Raw genomic sequence first — 26,003 nt, 5'->3', positions numbered from 1 at the left:
GAGAGTTGTGAATGAGTGGAATGGACTGCCAGAGTCAGTTGCGAGTGCTTTGTCTGTTAATGGGTTCAAGGAGAGGTATGATAGATTATGTGGATAGATTGGGTCTCCCGTGATAAGTCTTCGGACTCCATGGAGGTGCCCATATAATAATAATAATAATAATATATCCCCCATCTGTTCGAATTCTGTATACAAATTCTTACTGTTAAATTTTGAATGAAAGGTTTATTATATTGTAAAATACTTCATTCAGATTTAACAAGTACAAAAAAAAAATTCCCAGAGAGAATGCTTGTATATAGATATAAGTGAAATTGTTGACAGAAGGAATGAAATAATCATTTAATTGTAAATTCTCCTATGTATTATATTGTTAAGTGTCCTTGTAAAACCGATAAAGGTTGAAATTTTGTGAAAGTTATGTTAACATGAGAAAGTTAGATCTAAGTATACAACAAGATAATCGGCTTAAAGAAATGACCTCAGGCAGTCACATACACGAGGTCCAAGTTATGCACGCGGAGAACGCAAAGAGGAGAGAATGGTACCGAGTGCAAGAATTTTAGGTGCTGGTCGGAAAAGAGTGACGTAAGAGGGAGAACAGCTCAGCAAGGATATATAGAGCTTCGCGACGTCAATTCGAGGCTCTTTTTTTTGTTTGGGATTCCTATTCCAGTTGTTCCCAGAGAAGTTGCATGAGAATGATGTCCAGTGGCAGCCATGCGGCCAGATAGCGATCCAGTGCGGCATAATCATCGGTACAGCGGGAATGCCAGCACAAACTGATCAACATGCAGAACCACATGGACCAAACCCGGCAGGGAAGCTTCGCCCATATCAGAAAGGGTGATTCGTGAATCACTAGTTTGTCCTACCTGAAGCCAACTAACCGAAAGAGAGGGTAACAAGCCGTGTGAATTTTTTGGGAGATCGAGGGAAAAGGCAAGAGAGATCCTGATGCTCGGTAATGTAGAAACTTTTTGATTCCTTTGTATGCAAGAAACAGTTAGTGTACAAATATGTGCAGATATGCTCAGTGATTGGACTTACAAAACTGAACCAGGACTTTAGTATCTAATCAACTGGTAGATTGTCTTAGCTCTGAGTAAGAATTCATGTACAGTGTGGTATTGAATTGCTAAACTGTGTTATATCCTGATAGTTCTTGAATCTAGATTAAGATAAATGCTTGTACAAGAATGTTAGTTGAATAGGATCAAGTCAGAAATTTAACTGGTAGTAGATATTGTCTCATATTGTTTATGACTAGGAGTATTAAGGTTATGTCTGGTTAATCACCTTAAATTTTGTAGGAGAGATTCAGTTTCGTTAAGTGATCTTAATATTTGTACATCGTATTAGAGTAATGAATAAACCTTTCTTTTTCTTATCTAACAAATTGCCTGATCTGTGAACTCAATGCACCACTCATAAAAAATAGAACTAGCGCGAGTTAAATTGTGGGGATAGCTACGACTGCAGTAAGAGTAAAGATATACGAAGTTTTTTTTGTAACTGGGAATTTTAATTGCTTGATTATCAAATAGTATGTCATTCTGAGTGTTAACTCCCTGACACGGAAGATTCTCCTGTCTAAGAATTTGGATGGTGCAGCTTTAACAAACAAATTTTTCCATATTCCGACACTGAGTTAATTCCAGATTTGTATCAAAGATATTTGGCTCTAGCCGTGGGCAATTTCTCTGTCTACCAAGTTTTGCACTCGTGAGCAATTTAAGTAGTGGCCACAGAGTGGAAAGGGCGAAAGCAAGCACGAGAAATTTTATCAATAGGGATATTCACTAAAGATAATAATCGTAAGTTTTAACAATAACAAATTATAAACGCAACAAACAGACACAAGGTAAGAATTTAAGGTAAAATAAAATAAAGTAAAAAAAGAGAAATTTAACATTACCAATTTCTTTAAAATCTTATAGAAGATTTACAACTATAGAAGAAATACAAACAGGCCTATAGTTTGATACCACCATCCTTATGCAATGCTATTATCTTACCTTTGTTCTACTCTCTAGGAACTTGCCCACTGCAAGACTTGCATTAAACAGCCAAGTTAATTATTAGTACTATTTTCAAATTAATGCCAGCAGCACTGAGGTTTCCCAGGAGGTCATCCTCTCAAATACTAACTAGGCTCAGGTTTGCTAAACTTCAGTGACATATTTGCAAATGAAATTTGCCTCTGACAGAATTGGCCATTTTGGCAGAATTTAAAATGTAACTTTAATCAAACATTAGCTATTCAAGAAGACAGGAATCTGTATATATTGTTTGTATGCTGCATAATATCTAGTATGGGAACTTTTTACATATGAAAATACACATAATGACACTTTTTTTTTTAAGTTAATAAATAGTTATTTTCTTAATCATCTGTGTTCATATCGAACCGTGAAATCTATTACAAAAATGTCTGACGAACACATAAGCCTATCCATGCACATAATGACACTAAAGATTAAAATATCTTTAATCAAGAAAATAATAATTATAATAAGCTTATTATAATTATTATTTTCTTGGGAAACTTCATGAAGTCAAAGACATATTATGTGTTTACACAATATCTAGTAAATCAGATATTGTGTGGCACTCACAAATGCCTAAAGCAATCCATTCACCAAACTCCAAAGAAAACAGAGATGATTCCTTATTTTCTCAATCCTATAAAATTCTTTAATTAAATGTATATGATTCTATCTTTTCCCGCATTTTCACTTAAAAACTAATCTTTTGTAACTCAAAGACATTCAATCCATCTTCTTAGAGAGTATTCCATATATGTTAAAATCTTGTTCACTTGCCTCTCAATCCTCTTCACAACTTTCTCACCCCCAAAGAATCTAGACCAGCAGATCTGTGTGCAGTAATCCAGGAATAATAATACTAATACTACTACTAATAATAATAATAATACGGGAGGAATAATAACTTCCCTATCTATACATATCAGGGTTCTTTAACATCCAAATAATCCGATGAGCTATTTTTGCCACCTTTGCGATATGCCCACCAAACTACACCTCCAAAAATTGCTCCCAAATCTCTGGTCTCATGAATTTTCTAGTTTCTAGTTCAGTTCCATCAGTTTAATACACAGCTGGAAATCTCATCATCCAAAAGTATGTAAAATATTTGTCACATTAAACTGACAGCTATTATCCTTTGTCCATATTGCCAGTATATTAAAATAATACTGCAGGATTCCTCTCTATTGTCTTCATTGACTATTGCTCTTCCCAGTTTTCGATCAATGGCTAACAACTGGATATTTTCTCATAAATCATTATTCCTTCCATCTCCTTTCTCAGCAATTCTATTTCTATCTTCTCACATTCTGCTTTCAATTTACATGGCCATCATTTGTACACTGATGTACAAATTAAACAGCAGTGGCCTAAATGCACATCTTGTTGTACATTACCAATCACTGACATTGTGTGCATGAAATGTAGGCAGTAGGAGACATAAGTGTCTTGACATCAGGATTTAGCGGAAGCAGACATAGTACTTCGAAACAGGTGATTTTAAGTTCGTTGATGCTAATAGTGTGTTGGAGAGATGGAAAGAATGTTAAAGACAAATATGTGGATTTAACCTTTGGCAGTTTAGAAAATAGAGATGATTTGTCTGATGGACATGATTATGTGTGTGTGTGTGTGTGTGTGTGTGTGTGTGTGTGTGTGTGTGTGTGTGTGTGTGTGTGTGTGTGTGTGTGTGTGTGTGTGTGTGTGTGTGTGTGTGTGTGTGTGTGTGAATATAAATTGAAAGCAGAATGTGTGAAGAGAGAAATAGAACTTTTGAGAAAGGAGATGGAAGGAATGAGTTCAGGAGGGTGAATGAAGATCTTTGAAGAATAGAGAGGTTGGCTAGTGTGAGAGGAATGAGAGTAGATGTAAGAGAATGGCATCAGAGAGCCAAGGAAAGAGGAAGGCGAGAGAATAGGAGAGACAGTGGAAGAGAGGAAACTGCAGAAAGCCAAGAGAGTATGGAAGTAAGGGATAGAGAGAGAGAGAGAGAGAGAGAGAGAGAGAGATGAGAGAGAGAGAAATGAGAGAGAGAGAGAAAGTGGAAGCAGTAAGAGTCAGGGATGCAAGTGAGAAAAGGATGAATGTATCTGTTTTGCATGTCATATATTTAGATGTAATGATTCAGAGTGTGCAGAGTAGAGTGCCAGAGGAGTGCTTGCCTTGGAGTGAAGAGGGGTGAAAGTGTAGAGCAGATGATAATAATGGTTAGTACAAATGACCTGAGAATTAGCATAAATTGTGCATACAAGATTTGAGGTTGATGTTAGAGATAGTGCAGCAGAAATGTGTCTGAAGAAGGATAGTGAGCATGTTGCCATTTTATGATAATGCAGAGTGGAGGAGAAAAGAAGTGATGAAGAATGAAATGATAGCAAGAATGTGCAGGAAAATAAGTTCAGAATACACTTGAGGACAGAAGAGAACTGTATGCAAGAAATGGATTACATCTGAATGCATGAGGGTGAGGCATTTGGAGAGACTCATTTTCTGGGCAGGCGTGCGCGCGCGCGCGCGTGTGTGTGTGTGTGTGTGTGTGTGTGTTGGGATAAGGAAACTAGAATTGCACAAGTGAAATGTTGTAGAGATGGCCTCATGTGGTGATGGCGGCTTGAGAAATGAGGGGTGTACACTATATTACAGTCAGGTGAGGCATAAGAGAAGTAATAATGGCTATAAGAATACTGGCAATGCACTGGGTTTTCTGTATACAAATGCTAGGAGCATTAGGAATAAATGGAATGGGTTTGTTACATTGAGTGATTCATCCTCTCCAAAAGTTGCTGGTATCAGTGAAAGCTGGTTAACTGAGAAGCATGTTCTAACAGGAATATAAATTTAAATCGAAGAATACAGCATATTTCGGCAGGATAGGGAAGGTAAACGTAGTGGAGTGACACTCATGATAAGAGATGAACTGTGTGCTCTCTGGGTGGAGAATCTCGGTGGAAATAACACCAATAGGCTTTGAGATCATATGGTGTGAGATAGACGTTTATAAGACAAGATATTTAGTGGGATGTTGCTACAGGCCAGAGAATATAGATGGTGATGAGCAGGATATGTTCAGGAAATTAATTTGTTAAGTGCAAAGCGAGCAATAATTATGGAGACTTCAACTATAGCGATATAAACTAGGTAGAGGAGACAGCATGCAGTAATAAGGGGATTGAATTTTTGGATTTCTTGAGGGACAACTGTTTTAGGCAGCATGTGGTGAAGGGAACATGAGGATCAAGAGATTTGGATTTGGTCATAACATGAGAGGATCTGATTGTGACTGAGATGATATACTTGCCTCTTGTTGTGAGTGTGACCATGTAGACCTGACTTGGACTACATGAATTATAAGGAAAGTGTCTATCATAGACTTAGAAACCAGCTTGTAACAGTACAATGGATGAAAGAATTTGAAGGAAGAGGGGTTATTAGCATTAGAGAATTTCTGACAGCAATGGCAAATTGTATACCTCAAGTTAAAAAAAAATATGAAGCAATTTGAAATCAAATGGATGACAAAAAGAATAAAAGGGGAACTGCAGAAGAAAAAGAGATTATGGAGAACCCCAAGGAGTTGGGATTCTCCTTAGACTGTAAAAATTATAGCGAATGGATTACCATGGTAGGTGGAGATGGGAATCAGGTGACCAAAGAAGATCACATGGTTAAGCTATTTAACACGTTCGCTGCCACGCTACTTTGGCATGGTCTGTTCCCCTACGCCGAGCAGTTTTACTTCTTCAAGGTCAGTACGATAATCTCGTTACCGGAGGTAAACGTCCTACGAGTATACTCGTAGTTGGCTTGTACAGAGCATATACGATCTATGAGAATACACAGTTTTGATGCTAGCCCCACAAGCCAAGCATTTTCACTTCTTCAAGGTCACTACAATAATCTCGTTCCCGGCGGTAAGCGTCATACGAGTATACTCGTAGCTGGCTTGTGAAGCAGGTTTACCCACTACGAGTATACTCGTAGTTGGCAGCGAACGTGTTAATGATCACTTTATTAGTGTTCCTAAACTGGTACTACAGGCTTTATTCCTAGAAGGAATATGACTGGTGAAGTCTTAGAAGTGAATGAAGAGGATGTATTCTGAATACTGAACATACTAAATGTCTAGATGAAATTTCAATATATATTTTAAGGGAATGTGCTATGGAACTGACTGTGCCATTAACTTGGCTGTTTAATGCAGCTCTTGCAATGGGGCAGGTTCCTGGAGATTGAAAGGAAAGGTACTTATATGGAAAGTGGTGAGAGAAGAAAAGGTTACTTCCAAAAATGAATATATATGGAACTATAAAGCAGGTGACTATAGTAAGCTCTGTAGTCAGTTAGCATCAGTACATTTGATAGATGCGCTAAGCAGAAAAGATGTTGACAGTGCATGGAAATTCACAGGGCAGTATCTGAAACAAGCAATGTATAACTGCATACCAAGGGTGAAGCACGTAAATAGAATAAGGAGCAAAATAGATGAACAGTGAAATCAAGTAAGCTGTGTTGGAAAAGAAAATGCTATGAAGGAGGTACAAGACAGTTGGTGGTGATCAGATCCATGAAGAGTATAATGTATGATGCAAAGTTGGGGAGAATTATAAGTAGCACTGCATATGTCACTTCCCTTCAGGAAGATTTGAATAGACTTTTGACTTGAACAAAGAAGCAGGGTTGCAGTTTTAATATAATAAGTGCAAGGTATTGCATTTTTGAGTGCAGAAATATAAGTCTGTGTACTATATTGAAGGTGCCATACTGCAGGAAATGGATGAGATTCGAGATTTGTAAGTGATGATTGACATAGACTGAAGTGTAGATGGCATACTGTAAGTGTTCAAAGAGATTTGGATAAGCTGGAAAGGTGTGCAAATGAATGGGGATGCCAGTTTACTAATGTAAGGTTTTAAATTTTGGGATCCACATATGGGATGCTTTGTACTCACTTGACGGAGTTAAACTAGAAGAAGAAAGGGTTCTTAGAGTGATTGTGGATAAAGATTTGAAGATCCAAGGGTATATTGCAAAGGCTGTGAAAACAACTCAGAGAATTGCAGTAACATTGAAGAGAACATTGACCACGAGAGATAAAAGTGTGCTGACCGTATTGTATAAAGCCTTGATCAGACCACATCTGGATTTCTGTGCTCAGATCAGTCACCGGGATTTGAAGGAAATGAAGTAACCTTGGAGAGGGTGCAGAGATAGATAACGAAAATGATATCAGTCTGTTGTCATAATCAAATCTTGATTATGACGACAGACTAAGGCATACAGACAGCAGAGTCTGATGGACAGATGGACAGGGGGATATGATCGAGGCATTTAAGCTGTTGAACGATTATTACCATATTAGCAATGAGGAGATTTTTCATATGGTAGAATGAAGGAAAGGAGCAAGGACAAGGGTGATTTCTGAAAGTTGCAGAAGGTGGTGAGTAAAAGGGTGTAAGAATTTTTTTGCATGGAGAATGGTAGGATCACGGAATGCATTGCCTGAGATAGTGATGAACATGAGTTTAAAGAGTGATATGATAGACTTTGTGTTGACCTTCCACAATGAATTTTATGACTCCATGGAGGTCAGGAAAATAAATGAAATAATGAAATTCCTCATATGTACCCACAGGGGGGGGGGTACAGGATATTATGAAAAAGTTACATCATTTAGTAATGATGCATCTTTTTCAATGTTCTTCGAAATTAATCTCTTATCTGTGAAGACTCTATAACATTATCAGATCTTATATTTTCTGTCTTCTAAGATACTTTTTACTATATCAATCTGCCTACATCTTGTTTGTCCTCTGGATCTTTTTCCTTCTACCTAGAAAATAACACTTGTTTTGCTAATCTTTTCTTTCCCATTCTTTGACATTGGCTATGCTAACACATTCCTGAATATTCACAATGGCAAATACTAGGTGGTGGTGGGTGATAGATGGCATTGGTGTAGATCAGGGGTCGGCAACCGGTGGCATGCATGCAGCCCAAACGTGCAGTTTTGGCAGCCCATAAAAGGTTGACCATACTTACATGGCATGTGGCTCGTATGTTGAATTATTTAAATAATACATTTTATAATATGAATAATAAATTAAAAACAATTTTATACCTATACTTTGTGATATCGTCATGCAACTTGGCACGAGTCAACCATGTGAGTCATCAGGAGTGGGGATAACAAAGGCGACTTCATCCGACGACAACCGAGATTTTGGTGCACTTTTCAGTCGTGTTCCTTGGTCCATCTTTTAATATAATTTAATAATTCAATCACGTCAATATTATTTTCAGAGGACGTATATTTGTTAAAAATAATTTCAAAAATGGGTTCAAGAACACGTAAAATTGCAGATGAAGGAAGAAGGTTTAATGTTGAATGGAACAGCAAGTACTTCTTTAATGAAAATGGGAGTAAGCCCCTTTGTCTTACTTATCATGAAAGTGTTGCTGTTATGAAAGAATATAATATCAGATGGTATTCCATTGCATCATTACGAGAATGAACATGAAAGCTAATACATGGATTCGAACCTTGAACTTGGAAAAAATCAAATTAATAAATTACAAATTCTTTGGCTGCTCAGCAAAACATATTTAAGAAGCGAAGTATTCATAATGAATCGATTGTTCATACTAGTTATGTCATAGGGGAAGTTGTTGTGAAAGATGGAAGGTGTTATACAGATTCAGAATTTATTACACGATGTTTATTAGCTGAAAATGAACAAATATGTCCAGAAAAGAAGACGTTATTTCAAAATATTAGTTATCTGCCAGGACTTGTACAAGAAGAGTAGAAGAAATTGGTATCAATTTATTTAAGCAGCTTAAATTTAAAGCAAAATCATTTGAGTGTTATCAGGCAATGGATGAAATTACTGAAGTAACAGACACGGCGCAGTTAATGATATTTATTCGGGGCATCAATAGTGACATTGATGTTCATGAAGAATCAGCCAGTTTGTGTGGTTTAAAAGGTACTACAACCCGCAATGACTTCTTCATAAAGGTAAAAGAAACTATTGGTTCTTTAGAATTGGACTGGAAAAAAATTATATAGTGTGACAACCGATGATGGAAGAAATATTTGTGGCTCTAACACCAGTAGGTCGAATTTGTGTGGAATTAAAGAATTTAGGTTATGATAATCCAATGGTGTTCCACTGCATCATTAATCAGGAAGCACTTTGTAGTAAAATTTTATCATCAATGAAAGACATTATAGACATTGTGATATCAACTGTAAATTACATCTGACACAACGGTCTGAAACACTGCCAATTTTAAGAATTCTTGATAGAAATAGAATTGGAGTATGAGAATGTTATCTACTCCTCAGCTGTTAGATAGTTAAACAGAGGTGCTGTGCTAAAAAGATTTTTTTTAATTTATGTGAAGAAATAGATATTTTCATGACAGAACACGAAAATACCGTCCCACAACTATCGAATAAAAAATGGATTATGTCTCTTGCATTTATGGTAGATATTACAATGTACCTTAATGAACTTAATTTGAACCTGCAGGGCCAAGGTAAATTACTAGCAGAACTGTTTTCTGAGAGAAAAGCTTTTGAAGGCAAACCATGTCTGTTGAAGAAACATATGATGGAAGAAAATCTACATCAGTATACGAAGTGATATCAAAGGTTTTCGAGACTAGATTTGTAACACGCCAACGGATGGCAGCACAAGGCTGCACGCAGAGTCACAGGGAGCACCTACCTTGATAAGTCAGTGTGCTAAAAGACATCGTCTTGTGTACATCGGGAGCTGTGTGACCGATGCTATTCTGACCACCTGAGTTACCACATCTGCGATTTCATCATGGACAGCAAGTTAGAACAAAGAGCAAACGTGAAATTCGAGGATCATTAAGGTGATGAAACTTGGGTGTACGGGTACGACCCTGAGATGAAGCAACAGTCTTCACAGTGGAAGAGCCCATCATCTCCACGACTGAAAAAGGCGAGGCAGGTCCGCAGCTCGACCAAGTGCATACTCATCGTCTTTTTCGACATTCGCGGCATTGTGCATCAAGAATTCATCCTCAGGGGCAAGCCCGTCAATAGCGAGTTCTATTGCCAGGTTTTAAGGCATCTGAGGGAGGACATTCGACAAAAGCGACCAGATCTGTGACGTGCGAAAAACTGGATGCTCCACGACGACAATGCACCTTGTCACCGAGCTCTCCTCACATGTGAGTTTCTCGCCAGAAACAACATGATCTCACTTCCACACCCACCCTACTCGCTAGATTTGGCTCCTGCAGACTTCGCCCTCTTCCCGAAGATGAAGATCCAGCTGAAAGGTCACCGTTTTGACACCAATGCGGAGATCCAGCGCAAATCACAGAAGGTGCTTGACATGCTTCGAAAAGAAGACTTCCAGGACACATTCCAGAAGTGGCAAGAACGCTGGAGCACTGTATTGATATGCAAGGGGACTATTTTGAGGGTGATAGTGTGTAAATGTAGATAAATAAAGTAACTTCTCGTAAACAGAGCTAGTCTCAAAAATTTTTGATACCACCTGGTATTTGTTGCAAATTTGCATCTACAGTTGAATGGCAAACAAAAAAGGAAATTTTTTTGTTCGTACTATTGAAGATTTACAAACGGAATTTTCAACAAGATTTGTGGATTTTCATAAAAATAGCATCGAAATGCTTATTTCTGAACCCTTTTAATATTGACATTGATGACATACCAAACCAACTACAGATTATTATTATGATGATTATTATTCGTGGCACCTCCAAGAAGTCCGAAGATTCATCACGAGAGGACACCCACTGTACGACTCTCCGTCTCCACAACTACACTGAACCTCTAATACCAATCATCTATATCAGCGCCATCTACTGCTCACCACCACAGCTAGTATTTTTTGTCTGTAAATTGTGTGTGTTCTGAATGGCCAATTAGTCTGTATGCGGGATGAAAAACCCTGCTACCTCCATATGAGGTCGGCTAACTCACCTTCAATTGAAAAAGTCCATATAAAGATTCCTCCCATCATGACGAGACTTGAACTTAGGCCTTTTCCAATTGAAGGGTGCAACGTACTGTCGTTCTTCCAGATGAAAGCTTTGGAATCACAATGAAACATTAAAGAATGCATTTTCATTAGAAAATGTCCAAAAATTTAATTGATGCTTACCAAAAAAATTTGAAGGATTAATCAGTTTTGCAAAGAAGATGATAGTCGCATTTGGAATCACATACAATTGCAAACAAGCATTTTCTGCCATGAGTTTTAGAAAAAATAAATTTTCTTCTCGACTGACTGATGAATATTTGCATGCTTCGATTCGAATTTGCACCTCAGGTTATAAAGTGGATCTAGACAATTTGGTTAAGGGAAAACAATCACAAAAGGCACATTAATCAGGGAGACACACATATTGTGATGCATAAACTATCTTACTTTGTTTTTAGGTGATAATAATTTTTCATTGAGTTTCATTTTCATGCATGTTTCATATCTCGTACTTTAAATATTTCTATGTTTTTCAAGATTGATATCATAAAAATTGATAACTTAAGTATTTTTTTTTCACTCACTATTTTCTCTTAATTAAACCCTTAATTAAGGGTTTAATTAAGAGAAAATTAGTAGCTGCACTGCATCATATAACTGTACTGTTTTGAAGAGCTTTCCTCTTGGGACCTTGTCATATGCATTTTTCAGATCTATTATGAAACTTAAATACAAATGCTTGTTATATTCCCAAAATTTCTCAACTACTCATCTTAAAGGTGAAAATCTGATCCTAACAACCTCTATGTGATCTGAATCCAGCTTGTTCTTCTCCAAGCTTCCCTTCCACAATTTTTTTTAGCATTCTTTTTCGAGTATTCTTGCGTAAATCTTACCAGGAACACTTTTGCACACTACTAAGTTTCGTTTTCCTTTTTAGAGGCGGGTACACTTGAAAGCTCTACTCCAATCATCTGAATTCATTGCTCCAACCAGGCTTTCTGAATCATGCAGTGCAGCTACTGTAAAACGTACCTCCACATTTGAGCATTTCTGGTCGAATATCATCAACTCCACTTCCTTTCCACATTTCAGGTTTTTGATGGCTTTTTCTACGTTTTAAATATATATATATTTAAAACGTAGAAAAACGTAGATTAAATATATATATATATATATATATATATATATATATATATATATACAGGGTGTTCGGGATAAATTTGACATATTTATAATTAATTATATTTTTCCGTAAGTTACATGTATTAACACACACTTCTCTTCATTTAAAAGTTTGGACCCTTCTTCATTCATATACAAGATGTCAGAAAGGATGGATAGCTGGAACCCACCTGAATCATGGAAGAGAATAACTTGTATCATGATGATTCGTGCCCGCCATCAAAATAAGGATATTACGACTGCTGCCCAATGCTCCCTGAATACAGTAAAAACAATCAGGCATGAACTAGAGACTTGCAATGGTGACTACGAGGATGTAGCAAGAAGAAAGATCCCTAGCAGACGATCTGATTGCGTTCGTACAGCAGAATTCCTCGCAAATCTGCAGGAACAGGTGTTGAAGAACCCTGGCATTGGAATTCGGGCTTTGTTCGTGGAGTTGCTAACTGTAGTCAAGCCCTGGATAACAAGGGTAGCCAATGGTAGGCCGTATGTATGGCAGCAGGATTCGGCCCCTTGCCACACCTCTGGGAAAAGTCAAAAATGGTTGTCTGAAAATTTCTACGACTTCACCAGTCCAAATGTTTGGCCTCCAAACTCCCCAGACCTTAACCCCATGGATTATTTTGTATGGGGCACAGTTGAAAAAGACACCAATCGCACTTCCAGTAATACAAAAGCCCAGTTAATGGATAAAATTAAAACAGTTTTTGCGGCCCTTCCCAGGGAGACTGTAGCATCAGCTTGTTCGAGGTTCCGAAGCAGAATTGAAGCTGTGATCGATGCTAATGGTGGTTATTTTGAGTAAATCTTGTTGATAGTATTGTAATTAACTCTGCCTGTAATGTTTTTTTGTCAATTCATTAAATTTAATAGATACAAAGAAGATTTTCTTTTTCCTTACGAAACTGTCAAATTTATCCCGAACACCCTGTATATATATATTTCTGACAAAACTGGTCATGTGATCTATTAAAGTTTTGATTTTAAAATCCTCGGCATTCAGTCATTAAATATTTAACAATATGATAACAAACCGAGTAAGCCAGCATTCTGATAATATATATATATATACATACATACACAGCAAAACCCCGTTTTCACGTTTCCACAATTTATGTCATTTTCTGTTGGTCCTGTCTGAAGGCCTATTCTTACGATATATTGTTTCCACCATTAACAACTTGATGTGGATGTTATTTCCCATGATTTTCTGATTTTTCTCAGGTGGCAACACTCGTTTTCGAATTGATTTTTGCAGAAATCTGTGCATTTCTGTTCCCAGATGGTGCTGCTTTCAGCTGTAGTTTCACTCCCGCCATCACGGTGACTTGCACACTTGCAGCAGTGATATAGTGATGAGCGATACTGTGATTGAAAAATCACAGTACGAATTGATATTGCAGAATTTCTGCTATGTAATTTAGCGTGTGATAGTTGCTTTCAAGTTGCTGTGGTGGATGATCCATGTTAGTAACATGGAGAAAAAAGACAGAAAATGTGTTTCGGTAGAAGAAAAGATGCCAATTCTGCAATGTGTAGATTGGCATGTGGAATACATGTGCAATTAGCAAAAGATCTTGGATTCTCCATGTCCACTTTGAACACGATAGTAAAAAGCAAGTCAAGCACTGAACTCAATACAAAGCAATCTGTCGCTATGTCAAAAAAACAAAAATATATCCGGATATCGACATATGATGAACTGGATAAACTTGTGGCGGAGTGGTTTGTTTCTACGAGTGTCGGGTATTCCAGTCAATGGTACTATACTCCGAGCAGAAGCCCTTGAATGTGCTGTGAGGTTGGGGTTTGATGGTTTTACTGCATCAAATGGATGGATCAATCATTTCAAGACTGGTCACAATATTGTGTATAATCAAGTGTGTGGAGAAAGTAATAGTGTTGCAGGGGAAACTGTACACCAGTGAAAACATGAACTAAAGACTATTATTCAGGACTACGAACCAAAAAATATTTTTCAATGTTGATCAAACTGGAATCTTTTATAACATTCTGTGAAGTAAAACATTGTTTTAAAGGAGCGAAGTGTCACGGTGGAAAACTCAGTAAGCAGAGAGTACTTGTTTTACTCATGGTCAATGTTGATGGATCAGAAAAATTACCTCCACTGGTAATTGGTAAATTAAAAAAGCCAAGGTGTTCTAAGGATGTGAAAAAGCTACCTACTAAGTATGATGCAACAGCACAGAATGGATGACCAGCAGCATCTTCACATCCACCATGCATGCTCTGGATGCTAAAATGGGGACAAATCACCACAAAATACTACTACTGCTAGACAAATGTCCTGCAGTAAATTTGTCTAGCAATAGTAGTATTTTACTACTACTGCTAGACAAATAGTAGTAGTAGTAAATGCTAGAGAAGTATTATGCATATAATACTACTCTAGCATTTAGTAGTATTATATGCACACCCTGAATATCTGCAGCTCAGAAACATTAGATTAGTGTTCTTTCCCACTAATTGTACAAGGGAGCTTCAGCCATTAGATCTGGGCATCATCCGTGCATTTAAATGGAAATATAGAAAAATGCATGTTGAAAAAGCTGTGTTTATGCATGATAATGGTATGGACCCAAAACAAATGACCATATCAATCCTTGATACCATGCATTATGTGGCCAAAGCATGGTTGCATGTTACTCCTGAAACTATATCCAACTGTGATAAATTTAGTTTAATCCTTTATCCAAGTGTGAGCAATCAAAGTTTGCACCTGAAAGTATCTTCAGGACTGGGGTCAGGATGACCTCGCCATTGCATCTGCCTGGTATCTCCACCTCTGGGCCTAGCTCCCACTGAAGAGACCTCAATAAAGGTCGAAACTAGTCTGGGTAGTGGCCCTTCCCTTAATGCATAACATTATACATATCCGCAAGGAGATGTGTTTTGCATTATGGGAGATACCGAGATAGGAGTGATGTTGGCTTGGTCCACCTTTGCTACAAGTTGCTTGGTGTTGTACTCCTGACCCCAGTCTTGAACATACTTTCAGGTGCAAACTTTGTTTGCTCACACTTGGATAAAGGATTAAACTAAATTTATTACAGTCTAACCAAGTGAAAAATAAACTTTCCACATATCCAACTGTTTCCGGAAGGCAGGAGTTATGTTTGTGAAAGAGAAGGAACAACAAGAAGATATGTAGAGCCCAACAACTGGTATGTGATGGATAAGTCTTCCTCATTTCAAGACTATCTTGATGTTGATGCTGGTGTGATCACATCAATGGTACCACGTGTAGAAGACATCCTTTCCAACCACCCTGGTAAAGAATAAGTGGTTGAAGAAGACTGTGATCAAGTACCTACCATCCCTACTAGTAAAGAAGCAATGAAGCTATCTCTGTTTTGAGGCGGTATATTGCAAGTGCATCAGGAGATGATGGGGCATTTAATGCCTTATACACTGTGGAGAGGCAGGTGGAACTTATAAGAGCACAGAAAAAGCAAAATCAATCAACAATTAAAGATTTTTTTAAATAGATAAATGTAATTGCAAATTCATTTATTTTCAGTTATTAAATTATGTAATCTATTATGTAGAGTCACATACTAGCAGTAAGTCATATTTTAGCCTTTTTTTAAATGTTTTTTACATTTCCTGTTATTTACACTTTTTTCCATCAGTCCACTGGAAAGTGTAAAAAAGAGGTTTTACTGTATGTATGTGTATATATATATACACATGAAAGATCACAAGACCTATAAGCAGATTACTGCTGTGTGTGTGTATCAGCATATCCATACTTCAAGTATAAATATTGCTGACATTCTCCAAGATTCAATTCCTCCATATAATCTTTGATGTCTGTCCATCAGTCACTCTCTTATACATATTGCCAGCTTTTATGACCTGATTTGATCCAATTTATGTAACCGAGTTCCATTTGGTATCCTATCAAATCCCTTTGCAAAGTACAATGATATCACTGTGTAGTCATTTCCTTTATTCAACTCAATTGTTACTTTGTTATAAAAAGGTGAGCAAGTTACTTATACAAGACCTACCTTTTACAAACACATGCTAGGCCCATAGAGTATCACATTCTGTATACAAATTCCTGAATTTTGCCTCTTACTAAGTTCTCCAAGAGTTTAACTAACACTCCCAAGATACTTTATCTGTTCTTTTATGCAACCAAAACCATCTGGCCTTCTTTCCACTTCCTTGGCACCTTCCCAGAACAGACATATTCTAAGCAATTCATCCACCTCTATAATGAATGTTTAGCAACATTGATTTTAATCGATGTCGCTAAACTGTTAATATGCAAATATTTCAGTTTTTGTATCATAGTTATCTTCGGTGTAGAATAAACAACAGAAAATTCCCATTCATTAGCTGCATAAATTCTATATTCTTCTATCCAGTACCTTGAAAACAACATCCTAATATTATTATGGGGACTTCAAATATGAGAACATAGATTGAAAGAAGGAAAGCAATGTTGTCATATTTGAAGTCCCCATAATAATGACTTATTTTCCAGTTTTTTCAGCTTATTTGCCAATGCATACCATCCATTACACTGCATCTCTCAATATATGATCATTATTATTATCACAGGCTACTCCATGGAGTCCTTAGACTCATACCGAGAGCCTAAACATCATGGCAAGCACCATCCAACATTTGTGCAGTGGCTATCATACTTTGCTTTGAACTTAGTCACAGTCATCGCACCCACAATAGACACTAGCGACCTATTCCACTCATTCACCACTCTCTAAGCAAAAAACCTAGTTCTAACACCCTTTTTAACTACGTTCTTGCTCAGTTTCCAAGAATGGCCGTAGTTCTCCCACTACCAGACCTGTTCTGAAAAATTCCCACTGAATTAATCTTGTAAAAACCCTTCAGTAATTTGATGTCTCAATCATATCACCTATTTTCTGCCTGTCAACCTGTTTCTGTAACCCACAAATCTTCAACCTGTTCTCGTAACGTTCATTCCATAGACTTGCTACAATCTTGTCACATGCCTCTGCATCTCTTCCTCATCGCCAAGAAAACATGGTGACCAGATCTGTGCACAGTAATCAAGATGGGATCATATCAAAGCTTGATAAAGAGGAATAATGCTTGTCTCTGCTCATCAAAGTATTCTTCAGTAACTAAATAATCTGATGAACTGCTTTAGCCACTTTTGCTATGTGACCCCTAAACGTTAACTCCCTATCCACTAACACAACCAAGTCTCTGGCTTCATTAATTTCCTGGAGTTACAGTTCCACCAATGTGCTATACAGCTGGTAATCTTTTCTCCCCAAAATGCATAACCTTATATTTTGCCACATTAAATTGACATCCATTCTCCTTTGTTCAGTTTGCCAACTATTTAGACATCCTGCAAAATTTTGACATCATCTATATTAACTATTGCTCTACCCAACTTTGCATCATCGGCAAATAATTGAACAGTTCCTCTCAGATCCTTTCCTATATTGCTAATGTACAAATTAAACAATAGCAGTACAAGAACACAACCCTGCAGTACATCAGCAGTCACAGGCCCTTTTTTGGACTCTACCCCTGAATAAACTATGCTCTGATATCACTCCATCAACCACCCTCCTATCAGTTTCACCAACCCTATATCCATCCCCATGTGCTGCAGTTTACTGATTAAAATTTGATGTCTGATTACAACTCAGCTGTCACTGCATTATAAAACATGAGCAAGTCACTGAAGGCATGATCTAATCTTCACAAAACCATGTTGCCATACAGTATCCCATTTCCATCTATCCATTCTCATATTTTCCTCTTGACCATGACTTATAAACTTCTCCAGTACCTCGAAATGGTACTCCTAACATGCTGATCAGATGGCAATTTGCTACATCATTCTGCAGTGGAACTATTTTCCACTCTTTCTACCCCCTTTGGATTAACCCAGAGCTGAGACTTAAATTAAACAATGTGGTCAAGGGCACTGGCATTTCCCTAGCACTATCATGTAAAACTCAAGCTGGTATACTATCACGTAAAACTCAAGCTGGGATACCATTTGCATTAAACTCGAGCTGGGTACCCATCTAATCATGTAGCTGTATTCACAGCTATGGGATTAGATCGGTTTCCTATATCCACCTGGATGATATGCTCTTGCAAAGTATTCAAAGTATAGCTGAATCAGTTATTCCACTATGTTAACTGATTCAGCTACCTCCCTACTATCGATATTCATTCCAATCATTCTGTCATAAACATTCTTTCTTTTATTTGCAGCATATCTATAATAGAACTGTTTGGGATTATCTTTGGCATGCAATGCTAATTTCCTTTCATACTCTGCTTTTGCCTTTCTTACCAAACTGATTATTCTTCTGGTGCTTTGTACTGCTCTTGTGCCTGCTGGTCCCCTTTGCTCCTTAAATTCCCTAAATAACTTTGTTGAATGTTGTTATAGACCAGGAAATGTGGATGGTAGTGAGTATGAAATGTATAATTAAATTAGCCAAGCAAATAAGAAAAGGATGATCATTATGGGCGATTTTCATTATGGCAATATAGAATGGAATGATGAGATAGCAACTGGAAATAAAGAAAATCAGTTTCTTGAGTTTTTGAGGGAAAACTGCCTCAGACAGCATGTGACAGAGGGCACACGAGGATTGAGGGTCTTGGATTTGGTCATCTCATCAGAGGATGTAATCATAATGAAGTGTCAAATCACGCACCAATTGGTGAGAGTGACCATAAGGTGATTACATGGATGGTTGCCAGCAGTATGAGGACCTCTGTAAGAAAAGGGTATATGTGGAACTACAAGGTGAGTGATTATGAAGAGCTCAGGAGACAGCTTGCAGGTGTAGCATGAAAAGAGGAGTTAGCTGGAAAAGAATTCAATGCAGCTTGGAAATTTTCAAAAACTACTTAGTAGATGCAATGTCGAAATGTATTCCAAAGGTGCGAAGGTTAACTAAGGTAGGTGTGAAATAGATGAATAAGGAGATTAAGCATATGATACAGAGAAAAAGGGCAGCAAAAGCGAAGTGGAAATAACCAATTCCATGAGGACTACAAAGATTGTAGTCCTCATGGAATTGGTTAGGCAAGGCGGCTGACTTGGTTGGTAAGGGTAGCTAAAGAGAGGTATGAACAGCAGTTAGCTAATGAAGCCAAAAAGAATCCTAAGGAGTTCTTTCGATATGTAGCCAGCAAAAGAAAGAATGATTACGGAAGGATGACATTGATTGGAGAAATTGGTATAAAGACAGCTGTTGCAGAAGGTGTAGTGGAGATACTTAATGAGCAGTTCATAAAGGTCATTCAATCATGTAAATGTGACTTGACGCAGAGATTGAGAGCAGTTGACAGGGAAGAGAAACTGACTGTAAGTGAGCAAGAGGTGTATGAGGAGTTGAGCAAACTAAATGTAAATAAGACTGTGGGACTTGATAATATATCACCACATATTCTGAAAGAATGTGCCAGGGAGTTGATGCTGGCCTTCACATATTTTTTTACTACACGTCTTGCACTCGGTCAAGTTCCTAAGGAGTGGAACGAGGGCAAGATTGTGCCACTTCATAAAGGAGGTGATAGAACTCAAGCATCAAACTTTAGGCCTATCTATGTCTCAGGTGTTGTAGTTAAGTTGTTGGAGAAGCCTTGTGAGAACTAGGATCCAGAATTGGGTTGACAACAATGGTATTATCTTTGATGGACAGCATGGATTTGCTAAAGGGAGGTCATGTTTTAGTAATCTACTTATTTATTACAATAAGGTGACTGCTTTCATGGACAGAGGAGAAGGATACACATTAATATACTTAGATTTTGCAAAGGCTTTTGATAGATTACCTCATGATAAGTTGATAGTCAAATTGGAGTGGATGGGGTTGGATATTAGATTGGTCCATTGGATTGGAGACTGGCTATCTGGTAGGTATCAACAAGTTGTATGGGGGAGCGATATCCAGGAAAAGGAAAGTTACTAGTGGTGTGCTTCAGAGGTCTGTTTTAGGGCCATTACTGTTTAACTTGTATATTAATCATATTGGTGAAGATTTGGATGGAGATATTCAGTTGTTTGCATATGATGTAAAGTTGGGATGAACCATTAAGAGTAGAGAAGATGTTGTGACCTTACAAGACTTCAATAAATTGAGTGATTTGGCACGGGAATGGGGATATGAGTTCCATGTTGCAAAATGTATCATCATCATCAAATTCCTGCCATCTACCCTCAAGGGGTGTACAGGATATGATAGTACTACATGAAAAAAATTACATCATTACTAACTTCCTATCTACAATTTTCCTCCAAATCAGCCTGTTACTTGTCAAGACTCCAACATTATCAGATCTTATATTTCTATCATCTAAGGCACTTTGTACCGTATCAATACCTATATCTTGGTCTTCCTCTGGGTCGTTTTGTTGCCAACCTGGCAGAGAACACTTGTTTTGCTAATCTTTACTTACCCATTCTGTTTAAGTGACCATACCACCAAAGATTAGCTCTGCTAACGCATTCCTGGATGCTGACAATGTCAAGTTCTTTCCTAATATCCTCGTTTTTAATATGATCTTGCCATTGATGCCATCTGTTCACGCCTATAATCTTTCTCAGGATCATCATATCTGCGGTCTCTAGACTTTGGTCAAGTGTTTTACTTCTGACCCAGCTCTCAAATCCATAAGTTAAAACTGGTTTCAACACTGTCTTGTATACAGCTAATTTAGTGTTCTGACTAATTTCTCTCTTATTCCATATGAATTTATTCAATTGACTTCCCACCATACCAGCTTTGCTGATTCTGTTGTCTATTTCTATATTTAATTTGCCATCTTCAGTAAAAATCATGCCTAAGTAGCTGAAATGTTTTACTTGTTCCACAGGTTCTCCATTCACAACACAGTTGACATTTTCAATGATTCTGCCTATTTTCATTGTCTTTATCTTTTTATTGCTGACCTTCATACCATATCTATTACAACAGCTATTCAATTTAGTCAGAGAATCTTGCAGACTTGTAGCAGATATATTTAGAAGTATAATATTATCCACATAAAGCAAAGAGCTGACATTAACATCTCTAATTTTGATATCATGTTTAACACGTTCGCTGCCAACTACGAGTATACTCGTAGTGGGTAAACCTGCTTCACAAGCCAGCTATGAGTATACTCGTATGATGCTTACCGCCGGGAACGAGATTATTGTAGTGACCTTGAAGAAGTGAAAATGCTTGGCTTGTGGGGCTAGCATCAAAACTGTGTATTCTCATAGACCGTATATGCTCTGTACAAGTCAACTACGAGTATACTCGTAGGACGCTTACCTCCGGTAACGAGATTATCGTACTGACCTTGAAGAAGTGAAATTGCTCGGCGTAGGGGAACAGACCATGCCGAAGTAGCGTGGCAGCGAACGTGTTAATACCACTTTCCTTCATAATGTGATCCATATAGATAATGAATAACAGAAGGGATAATGTACATCGTTGACTCATACCAGATTTAACATTAAACCATCTTCCTGTACTTCCTTCAATTCTACCTGCTGACTTACAACTCAAATAAAGACTAAGTATTGCTTGATATAATGCCCGATTGACACCATATAACTGTAGCATATTGAATAGCTTCTCTCTTGGCACCTTGTCATATGCCTTTTCCAAATCGACAAAACTTAAATACAGATCTCTGTTATGTTCCCATGCTTTCTTGACTATTTGTCATAAAGTGAAGATCTGATCCTGACAGCCTCTATTTGGCCTGAATCCAGCTTGTTCTTCACCAAGCTTTTCTTCCACAATTCTTCTCAACCATTTCTCAAGTATACTTGCATAGATCTTGCCCGGAACACTCAGTAGGGAAATACCTCTGTAATTCTCACCTTCAGTTTTATTTCCCATTTTATATATGGGTACTATGAGAGCTCTACTCCAATCATAGGGAATTCGTCCCTCTGTCCAGGCTTTCTGAACTATGCAGTGCAGCCACTGTAAGACTCTTATAGCACCATACTTCAGCATTTCTGGTCGAATATCATCTACTCCTGCTGCCTTTCCACATTTCAAGCCTTTGATGGCTTTTTCTACTTGAAGTATGGATATGTATTCCTGACTGCATGCCTGGTCAGTGTTTTTTATCACTGTGCTGTGATCACTGCTTGTTTCATTTAGCAGTCTTTCAAAGTAATTACTCCATACATCAAGGATATCTTTTTCTCCCATTTTCATGTCACCTTTATCATCTCAAACTCCTTTTACAGCGCTCTTTCCTCCATTCCTAAGCGTCTTGAACAACCTCCAGAATATTTTCCCACCTTCTTGATATTTATTTTCTATATTCTTGCCAAAGTCCTCCCATGACTTTTGTTTAGCTAGTTTTACATGGTGTTTAGCATTCTTGCATTTGTCTCTGTATTCTCTAAGAACACAAGCTGACTTATTTGACAGGAACTTTTGATATGCTTTCTTCTTTTCCTTCACTGCCTCTTTAACTTCCTGTGTCCACCAGGGAGTTGTGATTTTTTTATCCTTGCAGACAGCCTCACCACATGCCTCTCTGGCAGAATCAATCAATGTTTTCTTCAGAGTTTGTCACTGAATATCCAAGGTTTGATTCCTGTTCTCAAACTTTCATTTTTTCTTCAATAATCTTTGTGTATTTTAGTCTACAGTTCACATGTGAGAGCTGCTCAACTTTTATTCGCTTTAAAACTTTCTTACATGTTATTCTTTTCAATATGAAATTCAATTTTATCCTTCTCAAGACTAAATACTGATCACTTCCAATTTCAAATCCTCTGTACACTCTGGTGTCCTGCACCAGCGAGAAAACATCACTATCAACAATAACATAGTCAATGAGACTTTTCTTATTCCTTGCCTCTTCTCTCCATGTGAATTTGTGCACATTTTTATGTTGGAACATGGTGTTAGTAATAACCAGTCCATGTCCTGAGCAGAAATCAACAGATATTTGCCATTATTATTAGCTTTGCTCTTTTCTCCAAATTTTCCCAAAATATTTTTGTATGTCTCACAATCATTTCCTACTCTGCTATTCAGATCCCCAACAACGACCAACTTTTCCTTTTTCATTGTGTCAGTTGCTTTTTCTAAAGCCTCAAATAATTCTTCCACTTCTACCTCAGTAGAACCTTCTGTGGGACCATAGGCACAAATAAGTCTCATTGTCCAGTTCCCCATTCTCATATTTGCCCACATTACTCTACTTGAGACTGACTGCTATTCAAGAAGATTAGCCTCGTATTTTGTGTTGAATACTATGGCTACTCCTCCATTTCCTTGATTGTCATTGCCTGAATATATCATTTTCTATTTATTGCTCAGAAAGATCTCACCAGTTTTTGTCTTTTTTGTTTCAGTCACCCATATTATGTCGATCTGGTACTTATCTAATTCCTCAGTTAGCTCCATTTCTTTGCCATTCAGGCTTCTTATGTTGATAGTATCGATCTTTAACTCTGGTGATGTTGAGTTGGAGGTTGCAAAATGTAAGGTTTAAAAATTTGGAAAACAAAAATGGAATACAGAATTTATGCTTGGTGAGAATATATTGTCGGAGATGGAGGAAATAAGAGATTTGAGGGTGATAGTGGATAAGGATCTAAAATTTAGGGGACACAGCTAAAATTGGGGACAACACAAAGGCTCCTGGGAATGATGTGGAGGACACTGACTTGTAGAGGTAGGGAGATTCTTGTTCTATTGTATAAGACTTTGATTAGGCCACACACACAGACTAATGTACCCAGATTTGGTCACTTGGTTTTCAGAAGGATGAAGATATGTTGGAATGGGTGCAGAGGCAACTGACTAAGGTAGTTTCTAACCTCTGGGATGTCAAGTATGAGGAAAGATTGAGAAGATGGAACTTGCAGAGTCTGGTGAACAGATGATAGAGATCTACAAGTTGTTGAGGGGTTGTTATAGGATCAATGCTGGAGAGGTTCTACAGAAAATAGTGGGTGATCACGGGAGAACCAAAGGTCATCCCTGGAAGCTGTATCAGGAGGGTGTGAGTAAGGGAGGTGAGAAGCAGGTTTTATTCATGCATAGTTGCAAATGATTGGAAATGGTTGTGAGTGCCTGAGAGTGTGGTGTCTGCAGAGAATTTGAGTATGTTTAAAGCACGGTATGATGAGCTGTGTGATTGATAAAAGGACCTCCTAGATGAATCTTTGACTCCATGGGGTCTTGGGTAAAAATAATAATAATATATTTTTTTTTTGCAGCTTCAGGTGAATGGTGATATTCATCCATTTAACTCCCATTTGATTTATTCTCCTGATATTGCAGCAACTGATTTCTGCATTGATTGCTTCAACCTTGATGTCACCTCTGGGTCTGGCTCCCACTGAAGAGACCTCAATAAAGGTCGTAGCCAGTCTGGAAGTGATCCTTCCCATAATGCATAGCATTATACATGTCTGCAAGGAGATGTGGTTTGCATTATGGGATACTAAGGAAAGTGATGAGAACTCAGTCCACCTTTGCCATAAGTTGCCCAAGTCCTGAAGATACTTCAGCCGCAAACTTGTTTGCTTACACTTGGACAAAGGATTAAACTAAATATACATTTTTCTGTTGACCTCAATCCCACACAAGATGGCTTCAACTGCACTTGTATTGTTGGAATAAGTAAAACATGGTTTGAATGAGGACAATATCATCATGAGAACAGAAATGGAGTGGTTTGATGTTTTTTTGTGAGGACAGGAAGGGACAAGAAAGGAAAGGAAGAACAGTTGGTGATGGCTGGGAAATTATGTTTGTCAATTGGAAAGAGTAATAGTGACAGTGGTTTTGATGCAGTATGGTTGGAGGTGGAGGTTGACAAGAAGAGATATTTTGTCAGATATTTCTAAAGAGATAATATTGATATATGAATTATTTTGCTACAATTAAGTCATTTTTATTGAAAAAAAATCGAAATGATACAAATAATTCCTGCTTAGCTTGATGAAATTTAATGAAATCTGGCACACATAATCACTAGCAAAATTTGTAACTTGATAAGTTCCAAACTTCTGGCTTCAATGTTTTGGGTTTGGGTGTGGGAAGTAAAGGAAATGCTCTGGTATTACTCAGCATATAAGAGCATAATAAAAGCAAGTAAGATGATTATTGCAGATAATCATAAAAAGGTACATTTCATAATATCATTCTTATCTAGAGACAACATTCATTTTCATAATACTTGAACCTAGAATTATTATGGTATATATACCATAAACAATTTTATTCTGCATAACATAATTTTGCCATTATGTAGTACAACTGAAATTGTACTACATAATGTCACATATAAAGATAACATTATGCTGCACACAAACTTTCTTACGTCATATGCTCCAGCCTTTATTTGTGCATATAACCTATGTTGATCTTCATCCCAAAAGGGAGGGTATCCAACTAAAAGAATATATAATATCACACCTGCAAAGGGGAAAAAAATGAATTAATTCTGAAACATTATATACATGTTAATATAGAAAATTAATGAAATACACACAGCAGAACTGACTTATAACAACTTAACTAATGCAATAAAAAATTACAGATCACTGGCCAAATTACCAGAAATATTCCAACACTAAACAGAGGAAAGTAGATGCTAAATATTCCAAAATTATACCACACAACTCATCATGTATACAATATGTTGTGTGCAAGATTGCACTCATACAATGAGCCCTTGGACACATGGAGATGTCACGTAAAAAATAAATAAATAAATAATAGTAAAATATAATCCACTAATG

At 37.4% G+C, this 26,003-nt stretch overlaps 1 protein-coding gene across 1 annotated transcript in view; it reads right to left on the bottom strand.

Moving 5' to 3' along the window:
* LOC150096303 (calcium/calmodulin-dependent protein kinase type II alpha chain-like) overlaps nucleotides 1–26,003 on the bottom strand; it is a 736,535-nt gene that overhangs the window by 330,246 nt on the left and 380,286 nt on the right. The window contains exon 9 of the mRNA XM_090409027.1: nucleotides 25,583–25,677. Coding sequence (XP_090265153.1) covers nucleotides 25,583–25,677 — 95 coding nt within the window. The remainder of the gene's footprint in view (nucleotides 1–25,582; nucleotides 25,678–26,003) is intronic.

Source organism: Typopeltis vanoorti, chromosome 19 (genome assembly GCF_054136105.1).
Source record: "Typopeltis vanoorti isolate ZY-2024b chromosome 19, IOZ_Tvanoo_1.0, whole genome shotgun sequence".
NCBI classification, from domain to species: Eukaryota; Metazoa; Arthropoda; class Arachnida; order Uropygi; family Thelyphonidae; genus Typopeltis; species Typopeltis vanoorti.
Note: the sequence above shows the minus strand (reverse complement) of the source record. Positions and strands in the feature narration are given on the sequence as shown.